Source organism: Herpailurus yagouaroundi, unplaced genomic scaffold, assembly GCF_014898765.1.
Source record: "Herpailurus yagouaroundi ecotype Mexico unplaced genomic scaffold, PumYag 222, whole genome shotgun sequence".
NCBI lineage: Eukaryota > Metazoa > Chordata > Mammalia > Carnivora > Felidae > Herpailurus > Herpailurus yagouaroundi.
This window is the reverse complement of record NW_024412453.1, coordinates 15,923,497-15,940,847: the sequence shown is the minus strand read 5'-3', so window position 1 is coordinate 15,940,847 and position 17,351 is coordinate 15,923,497. Positions and strand designations below refer to the sequence as shown.

The window sequence follows — 17,351 nt, the reverse complement described above, 5'->3', positions numbered from 1 at the left end:
CGGACCCGCACGCCGCGTGTGCGCGCTGCGGCCCGGCCAACGGGGCGCGCGGACGCCGGGACACCGGGCCGAGTGCGCGGCCCCGGCCCGGGCGGAGCGCGCACCAGCACGTGTCCACACCGACCCAAACACGCGTGGCTGGCGGGACGGACCCCCAGCCCCCGGTCCCGGCCCGGCCGCGCACCTCGAACTGCCAGTGGGCCGCCTGCAGCAGCTGCTTCGCCTGGTCGGCCGCGCAGCCCGCCGTCAGCACGAACTGGTTGATCATGACCTGGTGCTTGAGCTCGTCCATGTTCACGGACATGGCGCCGCCGCCGCGCTGCCCGCTGCCTCCCGCCGCCGCTCTCCTCCGCCTCACGCGTCCACCATTAGCGAGCCGGCTCCGGCTAATACAAATATTTACTGTGCGGCTGTGACTCACCGAGCCTCGCCTGGCTCCGGGCCGCGGGGGCATGCTGGGAGATGTAGTCCCGCGCCGCCTGGCCGGCCGGGGGGCGCGAAGAGGTGTGTCCGGACTCTGCCCCTGCTGTGTGCGGAAGCAGGCGGCCGTGTCTGCGGGCCGTCACGCTCTCAGGGGTCCAGCAGGCGGGCCCGCTGGCGTCTTTGCCCGGTATGCCTGGCATCCCTCTGTTGAGTGGGCGCACACTTGGGGGTGGGGGGTCCCCTAGGAATTTTGGCACAAATCGGCAGCTCTAGGACACACAGACCCGAAAGCCTGGCACACAATAGGCGCCAAAAAATACTCCTTCTTGGATGAATGAATCTGCCCTTAAGGGCTCTACAGAAAGTCACCGCCTCCAGGAAGCCTTCTAGTCCCCCACCCCAACACCCAGAGCAACAAGTTCACGTCGCCCACTCCTGATGCGGGTCCCTCCCCGGCTTGGCGCTCAGCCACACACACACTACGTCTGGGGATGGGATGGCGCGGACAAAACACGAGGTGGACAGCCCCTGGTGCCTCCGGATTCCCTCCCCGCGGGGCTCCCACTTTCCCACGCAAAATCTCGTGCGCTCTGCCGGAAATCTCGGCTTTGGTAAGCGGGCGCAAGGACCCAGCGGAGCCAGTTCCGGGGCAGCCCCGAACTTCTATTCCCAGAATGCCCCGGTTTATTTGCATCGTTTTGTCCCGAATGACGTCAAGTGAGTGAGGCCGCGCCTTGGCCAATGGGAGGCCTCAGAGTGTTAGGACCTGGCCATATAAGGTAAACAAAGCTGGCGGCCCAATGAGGCTGCAGCGGGGGCGGGCGCTGGGCCGGGGCCGGCGGGGGCGCGTCACGTGGCGGGCGGGGGCGGGACTGGAGCAAGCGGGAGAAGGGGGGAGTTGCGGGTAGTGTTTACAGTTCCGCACGCGCCGCTTCCGGGTGACGTCTAGGATCGGGCGTGTGGGACCAGGGCGTGCTCGCAAAGGGATCCCGGGCGGGGAGGCGAGGAGGAGTCTGGCGCGGTTACCCCCTGCTCTGACTGACCTTGGCCCGGTTCCTAGAGCTTCCTGGGCTCCAATTTCATCCGTTGGGCAACCGTTGTTTGGGCCCTTACTCTGCCCTGCCCTGAGCCAGCCGGGGTTACAGTGGAGAGCAAACCCGAGAAGGGTCTCCTGGTGGCGAGGGTGGGTTGGGGCTGTGTGTCAAAAATCCCAAGGAATGGATGTACAATTGTGGAAATGTAGAAGTGTGAAAAGTGCCTTCTGGAAGCTGATACAGGCCCTGGGGTGTTAGGGTTAAAAGTCATTGAGAGGTTTTACTAGATCTGATCAGTTGTCCACTTTAGGCTCAGTGTGGCGTCCAGATGGTGGCCGAAGGGTCCAGTCTGGATCAGGAAATGTTTTGGATGCGTCTGGTTCTAAGGGAACACCCCGCCCTCCGGGAACACCCCGCCCGCCCTACCCAGCGCTTCACTGTTAGAATTGCACTGGATGGAGGGAGCTATCCCACACCGGAGGGGTGGGGGGAACCCCTTCCTGGATCCTTCATCTTTCCAGAGGTTCTGTCTTTAGCTGGTGGGAGGAGGATAATGGGAGCCTGGTGGACAGGGCCTGAAGGGATCCAGGGTTGTGGGGGCCTGAGGAGTGCTGGGGCACCAGGATAGCTCCAGGGAGACCTGCACAATGAGAGTGCTAAGCGGCCTCCAAGGGCTAGGTTCCCTGGCCTAGCCTACAGGCAGGGGGTGGACTCTCAGTGTCCTCTGCCAGGTGTGCACTTCAGCCTGGTAGAGGTATCCTGTCCTCATGGAAAATCAGATTTTGGTGTCTCTTCTGCCACATGGGGATCACTCAGGCTCTGCCATTTTTTGCAAACCCTGATAGTGCCAGGAGATTCCTGGTCTTGTTAAGAATGGTGCCTCACCTGGGGCCCCTGGGTGGCGCAGTCGGTTGAGCGTCCGACTTCAGCCAGGTCACCATCTTGCGGTCCGTGAGTTCGAGCCCCGCGTCAGGCTCTGGGCTGATGGCTCAGAGCCTGGAGCCTGTTTCCGATTCTGTGTCTCCCTCTTTCTCTGCCCCTCCCCCGTTCATGCTCTGTCTCTCTCTGTCCCAAAAATAAATAAATGTTGAAAAAAAAATTTTAAAAATAAAAAAAAAGAATGGCGTCTCACCTTAACAAAGCATCGTAAGCATGAATTAACGTGGGTAAAGCGCTCAGCAGAAGGTAGTGGGCTTTGGATGTGGTTTCTGCCATCACTATTCCACTGAGACGGAGCGTGATGGACGGTGAGATGCTTCTGGAGCCAGATAGATCTGGTTGTCAGTCTTGACTCCACTGCTTAGTGACTGATGTTGGATACAAGTAGGGCAGCCCTGAGCTTCATTTCATTTGTGGAACCCAAGGTAGGAGTGTGGAGCTCTCCCAGGACTGCTGAAGGTAGATTAATAGCTGTGAAGTGCTCAGCACTATTTCTGGTACTCACTCTTTGCCTCCATCTGGACCACTCTAGGGAGCCCAAGCCTCATTTTACAGATGAGGAAACTTTTAAGGCTGGAATCCAAACCTCCTTACACTCTTGCCTGTGTTCAGAGCCAGTGGAGAAGAATAGGCACCCATTAGCCCACAAGGGTGTATGTCTGGCGAGTGAGAACAGGCAGTGTCCTGGCAGGGCCTGCTAGGGGATTTTCTTGTTCAAGGAAACGGGAAGCACCTTCACCTTTCCCCCTACCCTTATCCAGCAACACTCAGTTACCTGCCCAGGCTTGTCCAGCTCAGAAGGAGCTGTTCTGGCTGGGGTGGGGCAGATGAGGCTAGCAGGAGCAAAGGTCACTCTTTTGGTCCCCATGGCCCCGCTAGCTTGCTAGTTTTCCCAAGGGCAGCAGGGGAGGAAAAACAACCTTGTTTTCAGCCAGGATCAGCCTGGCTAAAGAATGGACTTTGGATTTCTTAGCAGGCGCCTGACAGCTGGGACCAGTAGATGGGGGCAGGGGAATAAAAGGTATTTCTAGCAGTACCATCTTACCTGAAGTTCAGGGAATTGGAGGCTCTGCCAGAGCCTCCCTAGCATGCCCTGGCCTCCTCCTTCCCACCTCCATTTTTTATTTTTTTAAGATTTAATATTTAAGCAATCTCCACACCCAATGTGGGGTTTGAACCTACAACCCTGTAATCAAGAGTCATATGCTCTGCTGACTGAGCCAGCTGCTTCTATTCTTTCAAACACTCCATAGATCATTGGGTGCCTGACTCTGGGAGCACAGGAATGAATAGGCAAGGATCCTGCCCCCTCAGAAGGCTCAGAAAGCTAGACTCAAGGGACTCACCGCAGGTGCCCAGTGTCTTTCAAAAGACCCAATGCTATCGCTTTTAGGTCATTTGGCTAAAATGAAGTGTAAAAGACCCAAGGCTGGTCGACTGAGGGGACTTGAGATCTGGCCACTGACTCACTCTTGACCTCTGTGCTTATACTCTACCCCCCACCTTGATTTTAGCTACGCTGGCCTTTGAGCTCCTGGATCCTACTCAGCTCCTTATAGCCTCAGGGCCTTTGCACCTGGTGTTTTCTCTGCTTGGAACCTGGATTGGCTTACTTCCTCAGAATTGCCCCCCCACCTTTGCTCTTATTTGTATTTCAAGTCCTGGCTTAAATGTCACCTCTTCAGAGAAGCCTTCCCTGACACCCCTATCAATAAGTAGGTGTCTCTTATTATTTTTTTAACTTTATTTATTTTGAGAGAGAGTGCACACATGAGCAAGTGGGGGAGGGGTAGAGAGAGAGGGAGGGAGAGAATGAGAATCCCAGGCAGGCTCCGCATGATCAGTGCAGAACCTGATGCAGGGCTCGAACTCACAAACTCATGAGATCATGACGTGAGCCGAAGTCAGATGCTTAACCAAATGAGCCACCCAGGCGCCCCTCTCTTATCATTTATTTGCACCTCTATTCTCCTATAGCACCCACCACATTTTGTTCACCTTTTTAGTGTCTTTCTACACTAGCCTGTGTGGTCCACATCTAGCATTCTCGCATTTGATCCCTGTTGCCTGGCTCATAGTCTGGCTCACTGCCCATCACATATTACCTGAGTAATAAATATTTGTTGAATAAATAAATGAATCAGCACAGATGTTGACAGGAGAACTAATAACAAATCAAAAAAGGCCTGTCTCCCAGCGGGGCATGGATAAGCACAGAACAAGTCCAAAGCTCTATTAAGAAGGATGTTTAATCAAACATCCAGCCCATGGAAATGGCTGTCCTGGCCCAGGATGTATAGGAAGGACATGCTCCTAGGATTGTTTTTCAATGAGAACGTCAGGGTCTATGCTATCCCCCAAACAGGAAGGCCAGTAAATTGAATTCAGTTTTGGTATATGTGTGTGTGTATACACACAAGCGTTATGTGATTTAACAGAAGGAAAGATAGGGGAAGAAAGCTCACAAAGAGCGGAGGCGTCTTCAGGCCCATCCGGTGGCAAGAGCCATGAAACATCGTACATCTGAATGTTCCTGCCTCTGGAGTAGTAGGGGAGTGTGGCAGTAAAAGGAGTAGCTTTGTTCAAGTTCCAGCTTTATTACCATGTATCTACAATGAAGCCTGAGTTGGGTACCTCACGTCTCCCAGCTTCACTCTCCTCTTCTGTGAATTGGGAATTAAAAGCCACATCAGAGGCGAACCTGGGCGGCTCAGTCGGTTAAGTGCCCAATTTGGGCTCAGGTCATGATCTCATGGTTTGTGAGTTTGAGCCCCAGCGTTGGGCTCTGTGTTGACAGCTCAGAGCCTGGAGCCTGCTTCAGATTCTGTGTCTTCCTCTGTCTCTGCCCCTCCCCCACTCATCTTCTCCCTCTCTCTCTCTCTTAACAATAAACATTTAAAAAATAAAATAAAAGCTACATCAGAAAATTCAATGACTCTGTATAAAGTCCTCAACGTGATGTCTGGCACACAGTAGGTGCTCCGTAAATGGGGATCTTGATTGTGAAGCACAGATTTAATCCGGCTCTTCCAAGATCTGGAACTCTACTCATAATCACATAAGTCTTTCACCTCTTCTATTAACTTTGGCTTCCCAGGTACCCTGACAAGAGAAGGTTGTATTCTGGACTCTAGCCACTGGAAATGTGTAGGACTCACTTTAACGTGGAATGTGGTGCATTTACCATTTGAGACCCTTCAGCAGCTGCTGCTCTCCTAGCTTTCTTGATACAGCAGACTTGACTTAGAAAGTCACTTTCTTCTTGAAACCCGTTTCTCAACTGAAAAGTAGGCCAAACAGAGCTCCACTTGGCCTGCTTACAGAATTTTATGTGACTCAAAAGCCAGGAAAGTACATTGCAATCGGCAAGCCTTGAATCCTGACCGGTTTTTTAAACTTGCCTTCCACACCTCACATGCAGCCGTCTCTTCTCTATATGTAAAATGAGAAGAGGTCTACTGCCTCGGTGTGGGGCTGTAAAATTATGTTTTCAGAGTGATTGTTCTGGACGTGGAGCCAAAGAGAAGCTTTGAGTTTTGGAAAGGGGCTGAAGGAAGCCCTTGGCTTCGCCAGGGAGCCCCACTCCTGACGGCCTTGGATTCCACCCCAGCTATTGCCGGGCGGCAGGTAGAGGTATGCCCTCTTCTGGCCGGGACCGGAGATAAACCCTGGGAAGTGGGGAGAACCATGGTGGCTCGGGGAGATATTTCAGACAGGCGGTAAATGGAAGGCGCTGGATTCCTATGAGGATCTGTATATGAACAGATGATTAGGAGGCTAAAGAGTTACGATGCTAGTACCGTGCTTGGAATGTAGAGGGAAGGTCAGTTTGCGGTGATGAATCCTCCCCTCTGGATTCAGGTCCATTTGGTTTGTTCCTGAACGCTGGTCAACAACTTCATGATGCCGTGGCGAAGGGCATCCTGGGACATGTAGTTCTTAGGCAGGGTGCCCGTGCCGCAGCCCGTCGCCCTGGGCGGCGAAGGGAAGTGAAGGGACTCCATTTCCCGAAGTGCCTCATGCCCGGGGGGCGGAGGGCCGCCGTGGCGACGGGCCCCCAGCGGAGCTGAGGGTTGGGGCTCGGAGGCCGAGGCGCCCGCGGCCGTGGGCTAGTGTCCGTGTGGCCTGGTCCGGGCCATGTCCGCTTGAGGACGCCGCTGCCGCCAGCCTCCCGGCCCCGGCCGGCCCGGCCCGGCTCGCCGTGCACCATGGGCTCCATCCTGAGCCGCCGCATCGCGGGCGTGGAGGACATCGACATCCAGGCGAACTCGGCCTATCGCTACCCTCCGAAGTCCGGTGAGCGGCCGCTGGGCTCCGGGAGCGGAGGGCGAGACCTGGGCCGGAACCCGGGTGGGCAGGGCGCGCCCGCGCGAGGCTCTCCGCAGAGGGTGCGGTGGGGGCTCTGACCGGCCCGCTGCCCTCCCTGCGCCTCCCGGCCCGGGGCTCCGCGCGACCTCCACTCGGGCCGTGGGTGGGGCCCCGGGCTGCCTGCCCCGTCCCGGCTGGGTGACCTTGGGTCAGTCACTTCGCCTCTGGGCGCCTCACTTTTCTCGTCTGCACACAGGGGAGACTCAGCGGAAAGCTTTAGGGCTGGGATGAGGTTCGGGGCGCGATGCTGGTGAGGGGTTAGCACGGTGCTCGGCGCTTAGCTTGCGCTTACAAAGTAGTCATTGTCAAAGGGATTGACATCACACCATCGTCAGTTTGAGCTTTCTTTGGTGGCTTGGTGTGAAGACTGGGCCAGTAGTTCTGAACACTGCCCATGCCATCTGGACAGAGGCTTAGCTCTCCTGTGTGTACGTGAATGGGGGGTGGGAGAAGAGGGGCTGGGCCCAAGGAGATTATTTGATGGGGTAAGGCTTGGAGCCCTTGCTGGAGAACAGGAGACTGGTTGGAGGAGACCTGTCTGGTTCTCTGGTCTCCTTTTCCGTGGCAGGGAGACCTGAGCCTGCAGCAAGGAAGTGACTTTCCCAAGGTCTTAGACCTGGGTGGAAGCACATCTAGGCACAGGACCACAAATCCGATCTCTGTGGACTTGTTTACACTCTGTTCTGCTGCCTCTAAAGAGTGTGGACCGACCCAGGACTTTAGCTTGGGTTCTTTCCTCTCCATCTCCTCGTGGGGTCATTTGCCTTGGAAAGAAGAAAACAGAGAATTTGGACCTCAGGGGGTCTTTCGGTTGGATCACCTGATCCTGGCTTCTGAAGAATCTGATCTGCTATCGGGGTCTTGTAGGGCTCACAGTTGGCCTTCACACACCCACCAGGCCAGGTTTCCTTTGAGTGTAGCCGCGGACCACCCACTCCCACTGATAGGGAAGCTTGTTAAGCATGCATTTCCCAGGCCCTGCCTCAGACCTGCTGGGGCCTAGCAACCTGCGTTTAAACTCAAATGAGTCTGATGTCCACTCAGATTTAAGAACTGCTCTGTGCTGATTTTGGAAGCCCCAAAAGGGGGAGTGCCTGGGAGAATTAAAGGGGTGGAGACTAGCACAGCGTTTTGGGGCAGTCAGAAGGGGATGAGGCCGAAGTGGGCAGAAGCCACTGTTGCCTGCTTGTGTCCCAGGCATAAGCGCAGGGCAGCCCAGCCTGGTGTGGGGATCCCTGGAGGCCTGCAGGCTGACATCCCCACATCTCATGAAGCAGTTGTTTGAATTCATTCTCTTTCATCTCCGATGTTCTTCCAGCCTGTCTTTGGCTGAGTGATTGGAGGCAAGTTGCGTAGCCCCCTGGGTCACAGTTTCCTCATCTGTAAAATGGGTTGAGCCCTGTACAGTATTTAGAACAGCGACTGGCACTGAAAGTCCTCCTAAAACGTTAATTGCTGTAAAGGTTTAGAGAAGAAATTAGGTGGACATTTCAGACCCTAATAGCGGTTAGCAGTAGCATGGCAGAGATATCAGAGTTTAATGTGGCATTTCCTATGTTAATCCAGGACGAGGGCCACATACTTGATGTTCCTTCATTTGGGTGTTTGGACGAAACCACAAGTACAAGGCCTTTATAACACAACTTTCAGATTCTGTGTGGTAGACCTGGCTAATCATTCAGGACACTCTTTGTCACCAAGCCTGGACTTGGTTTCAGAAGCCATTAATGAACACGCCAGTCGCCCACAACTAATCAATTAGGGTGGCACGCAGGTGAATGTCATGGGCTACCTTAGAGCACCATAGCAGTGCTTGCCTGGACCTGTCCAGTCCAAAACCTGTCCCCTGGGCTTCCTTGTCCCTTGGGCCACCTTGCTCAGGGAGGGTCAGTCCGAGGCAGAAATGACCTTAGCAGGACCTTAGTATGTTTCTCCAAGGGTGGACAAGGTCCCCAGGGGTATTTCAGATGATTTTTAGGGGTTGGCCCTGTGGACCATTCAATCGCTTTATGAGAGTGTTATCTTCTCAGGTCTCTGTTAATTTCATCGATAATATTGAGGAGAGAAAAATTGGATGCTAATATTTTTTTTTTAATTTTTAACGTTTATTTTTGAGACAGAGAGAGCATGAACGGGGGAGGGTCAGAGAGAGAGGGAGACACAGAATCTGAAACAAGCTCCAGGCTCTGAGCTGTCAGCACAGAGCCCAACGGGGGCTCGAACTCACGGTCCACAAGATCATGACCTGAGCCGAAGTCGGACGCTTAACCGACTGAGCCACCCAGGCGCCCCTGGATGCTAATATTTTTTAACATATCTGTAGCACTTGGCACAAAAACAGACACATAGACCAATGGAATAGAATAGAAACCCCAGAACTAGACCCACAAACGTATGGCCAACTCATCTTTGACAAAGCAGGAAAGAACATCCAATGGAAAAAAGACAGTCTCTTTAACAAATGGTGCTGGGAGAACTGGACAGCAACATGCAGAAGGTTGAAACTAGACCACTTTCTCACACCATTCACAAAAATAAACTCAAAATGGATAAAGGACCTGAATGTGAGACAGGAAACCATCAAAACCTTAGAGGAGAAAGCAGGAAAAGACCTCTCTGACCTCAGCCGTAGCAATCTCTTACTCGACACATCCCCAAAGGCAAGGGAATTAAAAGCAAAAGTGAATGACTGGGACCTCATGAAGATAAAAAGCTTCTGCACAGCAAAGGAAACAACCAACAAAACTAAAAGGCAACCAACGGAATGGGAAAAGATATTTGCAAATGACATATCGGACAAAGGGCTAGTATCCAAAATCTATCAAGAGCTCACCAAACTCCACACCCGAAAAGCAAATAACCCAGTGAAGAAATGGGCAGAAAACATGAATAGACACTTCTCTAAAGAAGACATCCGGATGGCCAACAGGCACATGAAAAGATGTTCAGCGTCGCTCCTTATCAGGGAAATACAAATCAAAACCACACTCAGGTATCACCTCACGCCAGTCAGAGTGGCCAAAATGAACAAATCAGGAGACTCTAGATGCTGGAGAGGATGTGGAGAAACGGGAACCCTCTTGCACTGTTGGTGGGAATGCAAATTGGTGCAGCCGCTCTGGAAAGCAGTGTGGAGGTTCCTCAGAAAATTAAAAATAGACCTACCCTATGACCCAGCAATAGCACTGCTAGGAATTTATCCAAGGGACACAGGAGTACTGATGCATAGGGGCACTTGTACCCCAATGTTCATAGCAGCACTCTCAACAATAGCCAAATTATGGAAAGAGCCTAAATGTCCATCAACTGATGAATGGATAAAGAAATTGTGGTTTATATACACTATGGAATACTACGTGGCAATGAGAAGAAATGAAATATGGCCTTTTGTAGCAACGTGGATGGAACTGGAGAGTGTGATGCTAAGTGAAATAAGCCATACAGAGAAAGACAGATACCATATGGTTTCACTCTTATGTGGATCCTGAGAAACTTAACAGGAACCCATGGGGGAGGGGAAGGAAAAAAAAAAAAAAAAAGAGGTTAGAGTGGGAGAGAGCCAAAGCATAAGAGACTGTTGAGAACTGAGAGCAACTGAGGGTTGATGGGGGGTGGGAGGGAGGAGAGGGTGGGTGATGGGTATTGAGGAGGGCACCTTTTGGGATGAGCACTGGGTGTTGTATGGAAACCAATTTGACAATAAATTTCATATGTAAATAAAAAAAAAAACATATCTGTAGCACTGATCCCTCCCAGCTTTATTGAGACTTAATTGACATATAACATTGTGTAAGCGTAAGGTGTGCAGTCTAATGATTTCATACATGTACATGTCAGGAAATAAGGTGAGTTAGCATCATCACTTTTTTTTTTTTTTTTTTTTGTGGTGAGAACTTTTAACATCTGTCCAATTTTCTTTTGTTTGTGGAACTTTCAGCATGTACTGCAACAGTACCTAGCTGAAATTTAATTACATTTGCTTTGTTTTCATTGTATTTATTTATTCATTTTACTTTTTAAGCAACTTTATCGAGTTGTATGTCATATGACTCATCCATTGTAAATGTATGATTTGTTGACTTCCAGTAAATTTATACAACTGTGCAAATCAGTTTTAGACATTTCCATCACCTTCCAGAGTTTCATTGTGCCTGTTTGCAGTCCATCTCTGTTTCCACCTGATCTGGCTTCTGTCTTTAAAATATGCCCTCTCTGGACACTTCATATAAAAGGAATCATACAGGGGCACTTGGTGGCTCAGCTGGTTAAACGTCTGACTCTTGGTTTCGGCTCAAGTCACTATCTCATGGCTTTGTGAGTTCGAGCCCCATGTTGGGCTCTGAGCTGACAGTGCGGAGCATTCTTGGAATTCCCTCTCTCCCCCCCTCCCTCGCTCTCTCTCTCTCTTTGTCCCTCCCCTCCTCATGCCTGCTTGGGATTCTTTCTCTGCCTCTCTCTCCCCCTCTCTCTCTGTCCCTTCCCTGCTCATGTGCACATGTGTGCACTCTCTTTCAAAGATAAAAAAGAAAAAGAATCATACAACTTGTAGTTTCTTTTTTTTTTTTAATTAAAAAAAATTTATTTCAATGTTTATTTATTTTTGAGAGACGGAGAGAGACAGAGTGTGAGTAGGGAAGGGCAGAGAGACAGGGAGACACAGAATTCAAAGCAGGCTTCAGGCTCCGAGCTGTCAGCACAGAGCCTGATGCAGGGCTCGAACCCACACAGGGTGAGATCATGACCTGAACCAAAGTCAGATGCCCAACTGACTGAGCCACCCAGGTGCCCCTTAAGTTTTTTTTTTTTTTTAAACATTTTATTTATTCTTGAGAGAGAGAGACAGAGCACGAGCAGGGGAGGGGCAGAGCGAGAGAGGGACACAGAATCGGAAGCAGGCTCCAGGCTCCGAGCTGTCAGCACAGAGCCCGATGCGGGGCTCGAACTCACAAGCTGTGAGATCATGACCTGAGCCGAAGTTGGACCCTTCACCGACTGAGCTACCCAGGTGCCCCACAACATGTAGTTTCGTGTGTGGCTTTTTGCACTTAAAACAACGTCTTTGGAGTTCTACCACGTGATAACAGGTGTCTGTACCTTTGTGTACAGATATAGTACATGTTGTTTATTTACCAGTTAACATTTGGGTTGTTTCCGGTTTTTGGCTATTATGAATAACGCTGCTATGAACACTGAACATTTGTGTGGCCCTTTTTAATTGTCTATAGTATACACGTTGGAGTGGAATTGCTGGGTCATATGGTGATTCTGTGTTTAACCTTCTGATGAAGTGCCAGACTGTTTTCCACAGCAGCTGCTTCATTTTATATTCCCGCCAGCGGTGTGTGAAGGTTCCAACTCTCCACATCCTTGCTAACACTTATTATTATCTACCTTTTTTTTTTTTTTTTTAACTGGGCTCTTCGCCCAACAGGTAGGTTCTCTGCCCATCTTGGAGCTGAGCTTCAACTCCGGACCCTGAGATCAAGAGTCACATGCTCTACAGACTGAGCCAGCCAGGCACCCTGTTGGCCTCCCTTTTTAATTGTAGCCATCCTTGTGGGCATGAAGTGGTATCCCATTGTGGTTTTGATTTACATTTCCCCGATGACTGAAGACGTGGAGCATCTTTTCATGTGCTTATTAGCCATTTGTATACTCTGTGTGTGTGTGTGTGTGTGAGAGAGAGAGAGAGAGAGGCGCACATGGCAGAAGTCTGTTTTTGTCTTTTGTTCATTTTTTAAATTATTATTATTATTTTATTATTTTTAAAAAATTTTAATGTTTATCTTTGAGAGAGAGATACAGCGTTCGTGAGCAGGGGGAGGGGCAGAGAGAGAGAGAGAAGGAGGCACAGAATCAGAAGCAGGCTTCAGGCTCTGGGCTGTGAGCACAGAGCCCAACGCAGGGAACGAACCCACGAACCATGAGATCATGACCTGAGCCAGAGTCCCAACACTCAACCGACTGAGTCACCCAGGCGCCCCTGTTCATTTTTTTAAAAAAGTGGATTGTTAATCTTACTGAGTAGTAGTTCCATTATTCTGGATACAGTAATACAGTTCGTTTATCAGCTCTGTGATTTAAAGTTTATTTATTTATTTTGAGAGGGAAGGAGTGAGAGAGAGCACATGCGTGAGTAGGAGAGGGATAGAGAGGGAGAAAGAAAATCCCATGCAGGCTCCGAACTGTCAGCAAAGAGTTGGAACTCACAAACCATGGGATCATGACCCAAGCTGAAACCAAGAAGTCAGATGCTTAACCAACTTAACCCAGGTGCCCCAATTTATCGATTTTTTTTTAATGGTTAATATTTTTGGAGTTATAGCTGGGAGATCTTTACCTTGTTCAAGGTTACAAAGATTTTCTGTTTTTTCCATACAAGTTTTAGAAAAGTTTCAGCTCACGCATTTAGGTCTATGATCCATTTTGAGTTAATGTTTTCTTGTGTGTATGGTCTCAGGTAAAACTACGAGGTCTTTTCTTTGCATGTGGGGATTCAGTTATTTAATTATCATTTGTTGAGAAGACTGTCCTTTTTCCATCAGGCCGCCTTTGCACTTTTACAAAAAGTCAGCTCCGTAACTGTGAGGGTTTGTGTCTGGCCTCCCTTGCCGTGACCACACAGCCGGCCGGTCTCCAGGTGCGGGTCAGAGCAGGACTTAGGCCACCACGGCGAGCTCCTAAAGAGAAGGTGCGGACACGCGGAAGCGAGTGCAGGCTGCGGCCACAGAGGACGTGGCTGTGGGCAGCTGCTGCCGCGGTCTGGCCTCCCGCTGTTCTCATTACTGTTAATTGTGTGTCTCAGAGCGCTGCTGGCTGCCCTGCCCTTGGTGTCTGAGGGAGGTCGTGCTGGGACCAGGTCACCCATGAGAAGGGTCAGAAGGAGGGACGATCAGACATGTGACCTACCAGCCCAGGCAGGGGAGAGGGTGTGTGTGTGGCAGGGGGGAGATATGCCCGAGATGTAAACCTTTTGTTTGTGCGTGTGCTCTCACAGTGTTTTCACCTCCTTTATCTTGCTGGAGCCTTGCCATGTCCTGTGACCCTAGACTTTTGTCCTCTAGTGGAGGAACTGGAAATCAGCCCGGGCCTTCGTCACCCAGCATCTGAGTCTCGTGTACATTAGGCGTTTGACAGATGCTTGTGCAACAGGCCTTGAAGGAAACGAACCTCACCTCCTCGGTGTACGGACTGCTCCCAGCTGGCTTCCTCATATCCCTTGGGGTGTCTGGCAGGGGTCTGAGGACTCCTGGGTCTGCTGCCAGGTGGTGGAGGGGCCCAGGGCATGTGCAAGACCTTTGCTGTGAGCCTAGGTCTTGCTGGCAGTGTAGAAACATCCCGAACACTCGTGTCAGGGTCTCCCATTTCCAGGGTGGGGCCTTGCTGACTGATTTATTTGGCACCTGAAGAAACAAACTGAGGCCGAAGTTTGAGATGAAGGCAGACGTTCTCTATCATTAGGGGCATTCTGGGTCCCTGGGCCATCATGTCCCAAGGGAGTGAGCTTGTGCTCTGAGCCCCGTGTGTCAGTGACAGTAGGATAGTGGATGGGGAGAAGGAGACTCTACCTGTCCAGGGCCAGGTTCACCTTCTTGCTCAGAGACCTTGCACCATCGTCACCAGCGTCGTGTGGTTCAGCTGGATTCAGATTCAGCTTCCCCGTGTCACCTGTGCCGTGCTCATAAGAGAACTAGTTCTGTGTTTCTTCTGCTCATGTGAACTTGGTTTGGGTTTTATCGTTGTAAGAGCTGCATAAACAGGCTGTATTTTCTGAGCTTCCGTTATGCTTTAGGTAAAAACAGTAAAAAACCAACAGCAACAGGAAACAATTTGAACGGGCCATGGTGGGTGGGCATCTGAGCACCCGTTTCCCTGCAGCAGCGACCCTGGGTTACTGGGGTTCAGGAGCCGGCCACTGGGGCCCGGGAGCTGAGGTGTGGTGGGTCCCCCGGTGGGAGTGCCGCCTGCCCTCAGGGTTCTGAGAGGCTTGGAGCTCTGTGTTTGTTTCTGAGGTCCCTGCATCGTGTATTCAGTTCAGGGCATGCGTCAGGGCACCGTGACTCTGGGGACTTGTCATAGTTTCTCTGGGAATTGTTAACACACCATCCCTTTTTGTTGACTTGAAAATAACAAGACCGTCAGCTCCTGCTAACCTCGTTGCCAGCCTCACTGCCCTGGGCTTTGTTGGACTCTCACGTCCGTGAGCCGGCTCCACGTGCCTGTGCAGCCTGGCACTCGGGGAAGAAAACCCAGGCCTGTGCTGGTCTGGCCGCTCGGCCACTGGGCTTTTGATCCTATGCCAGGGAGGTGGCTGCTGCCATTCCAGTCAGCCGTGGCACTGAGGGCCCAGTAGCCCGAGATAAAAGGGGTGTGGGTTTGTACTGGTGTGTGAGCGCATGCGTGTGTTTTCTTCCTCATAGTTGGGGCGGCCTCTATTGTGTTTGTAACACACCCATCCGCAAACACGGAAAGTCACGGAAGATCTGTTTAGCACATGAGATCGAGCCTGTGTGGTGGGAGGAGCACTGGATTCAGAGTCCTGAGGCCTGAGTCTGTCCTCGATCTGTGGCCTTGAGCCAGGCGCTTGCTCTCTGGCCCCATTTCCCTGACTCACTGGGGTTAACCTCTGGTTCCCCAGGCCTCTTCCAGTTCTGACTCTGAGAGTCCACGTGAGCTGGCAGGGTGGCACCGTACCCTGCCCTGCTGAACTTTTGTTTTTCAGCGGGCCCAGAAGTTTCCTGGAGGCCGGCCTCCACTTCCTGGATGGCCCCCGTGGACAGTGACCACTGCCGCCTGCCTCGCTTCCCAAGCCTAGTGCTGTCCGGACCAGTCGTTCTCATGGGGTCGTGTTCCATTTGGCATTTCCTGTGTGCGTTTCTGTGTGGTTGTGTACAGTCACTCACCCTCAGGATTCTGTGTCGCTCCATAAAATGGTGTCCCATAAAAGGGCAGATGGTGTCACATGCACCACCTATGCGGCGCCTGATTCGGCCTCAGTAAATAACAGGGGAATTGTTCAGTTCCGCTCACTGCCCCTGCGTCTGCCCAGCTCCTCAGAGATGGGAGAAGCAGGCTCAGCCCCTGCCTGTGCCTTAGGGGGTGGCCGCCCCTCCAGGATGGGAGTGGGAAGGAGGAAGAGTGAGGCCCACACCCTCACACCCTCTGCTGTTTGCAGAAAAGCTGATGGCATGGAACCGCGTGGGAGAGGGGCCCTCGCTGCCTAACACGAGATCAGTTGGTTTGCTTAGTCATGGAGCCAGGTGAGGAGGCGCAAGCCTCGAGGAATGACTGATGGAACGTCTCCCCACCTCTGTGTCTAAAAGAAGTCCTGGAGCCACTTTCCCTGCCCTTTCATCCTGCCTGATCCTGAGTCGTGCCCTCTCACTTGGTCCTGGGTGCCCGACCCTCGCAAGTGGGCAGACCGCTGTGCTGGCTCCCTCCAGGCGGCCCTGGCATCCACCGTTGTGATAACTGCAGCCTTCTGTTATCCACACCTGACCCACAGGACATCCCTGAGTGACCAGACTCCCTGGGGGCCTTTCGGGGTTGTGTTCGGTTGTGCATTGTTTAAAAAATGTGTACGTATATCCGCAATACACAGATCTTCCTCAACTTATGATGGGGTTGTGTCCCCATCGAAAATGCATTGAATACATCGAACCTGCCGAACCTAGCCTCATCTCCCTTAAATGCGCTCAGAGCACTTTTGTGAGCCTACGGGTGGGCAAAATCACCAACACGAAGCTGGTTTGGTGATAGTGTTTGACATCTCATGTTTGTTGAATACCATACTTACAGCGAAAACCAAAATGGTTCTCTGGGCTCAGAATGGTCACAAGCATGAGTGCTTACCTTGTGACCGCATGGCTGCCTGGACCTGGGGCTCCTGCCCTGCCCAGCATCCCCAGGGGAGGGTCCTACCTCAGATCGTTATCTGGGGAAAAGATCCACATTCACAACTTGAAATGTGGGTTCTGATGACTACATACTGCTTTTGCACCATTGTAAAGTCTAAAACTCATAAGACAAACCATTAAGTGCGGGACTGTCTGCATGTGTTTGTTTAACATCAAAGTAAATAACTTAAAAAAAGTGAAGAGTAACATGCATTTAGAAAACGTGTAAATCGTAAGTTTGATGAATGATGACAAAGTGAACATGTTGAAGAAATGGAACAGTAGCAGCCCCCAAACCCCCTTGGTGCCCCCTCCCAATTTTTGCCTCCCTCCTCCCTGGGAAACTCCCTTCTGAGTCCACCAGAGGTGATTTTGCCTGTTTTGAATGTGACAGATGGAACTGGCCGCTCTTTGCTCCTCTGCAGTGATGAGGCCCTCATTCCGTTCATGGGGACAGTAGTCAGCTTGGCCTCTGCTGTGTTAGAGTCCAGTGTCTGTGGATGCCACCACATCTTCATCCATGGGGAGGGGCGTTGGGGGAATTTCCAGTTTGAGCCCTTATGAAAAGCGCTGCTGTGCACACTTCTGTGGCTGCATTGGTGCCTGTGATCAGATTTCTTTGGGTCCATTTTTTCCCTAATTGTGGTAAAGTACACATAACAGTGCCCATCTTTTTTTTTTTTTTTTTTTT

The 17,351-nt window shown here is 51.5% G+C and overlaps 2 protein-coding genes across 5 annotated transcripts in view; one reads left to right on the top strand and one right to left on the bottom strand.

The window, feature by feature from the left end:
• UBALD1 (UBA like domain containing 1) overlaps positions 1 to 413 on the bottom strand; it is a 7,519-nt gene extending 7,106 nt beyond the window's left edge. The window contains exon 1 of the mRNA XM_040459147.1: positions 185 to 413. Coding sequence (XP_040315081.1) covers positions 185 to 304 — 120 coding nt within the window. The 5' untranslated portion in view covers positions 305 to 413. The remainder of the gene's footprint in view (positions 1 to 184) is intronic.
• A 6,048-nt stretch (positions 414 to 6,461) lies between these two features.
• Positions 6,462 to 17,351, top strand: part of MGRN1 (mahogunin ring finger 1) — a 54,553-nt gene continuing 43,663 nt past the window's right edge. For 2 of the 4 annotated variants that reach the window (XM_040459107.1, XM_040459109.1), the window contains exon 1: positions 6,462 to 6,692. In XM_040459107.1, coding sequence (XP_040315041.1) covers positions 6,605 to 6,692 — 88 coding nt within the window. In that variant the 5' untranslated portion in view covers positions 6,462 to 6,604. The remainder of the gene's footprint in view (positions 6,693 to 17,351) is intronic. The other 2 variants (XM_040459108.1, XM_040459110.1) reach the window with 2 other exon arrangements.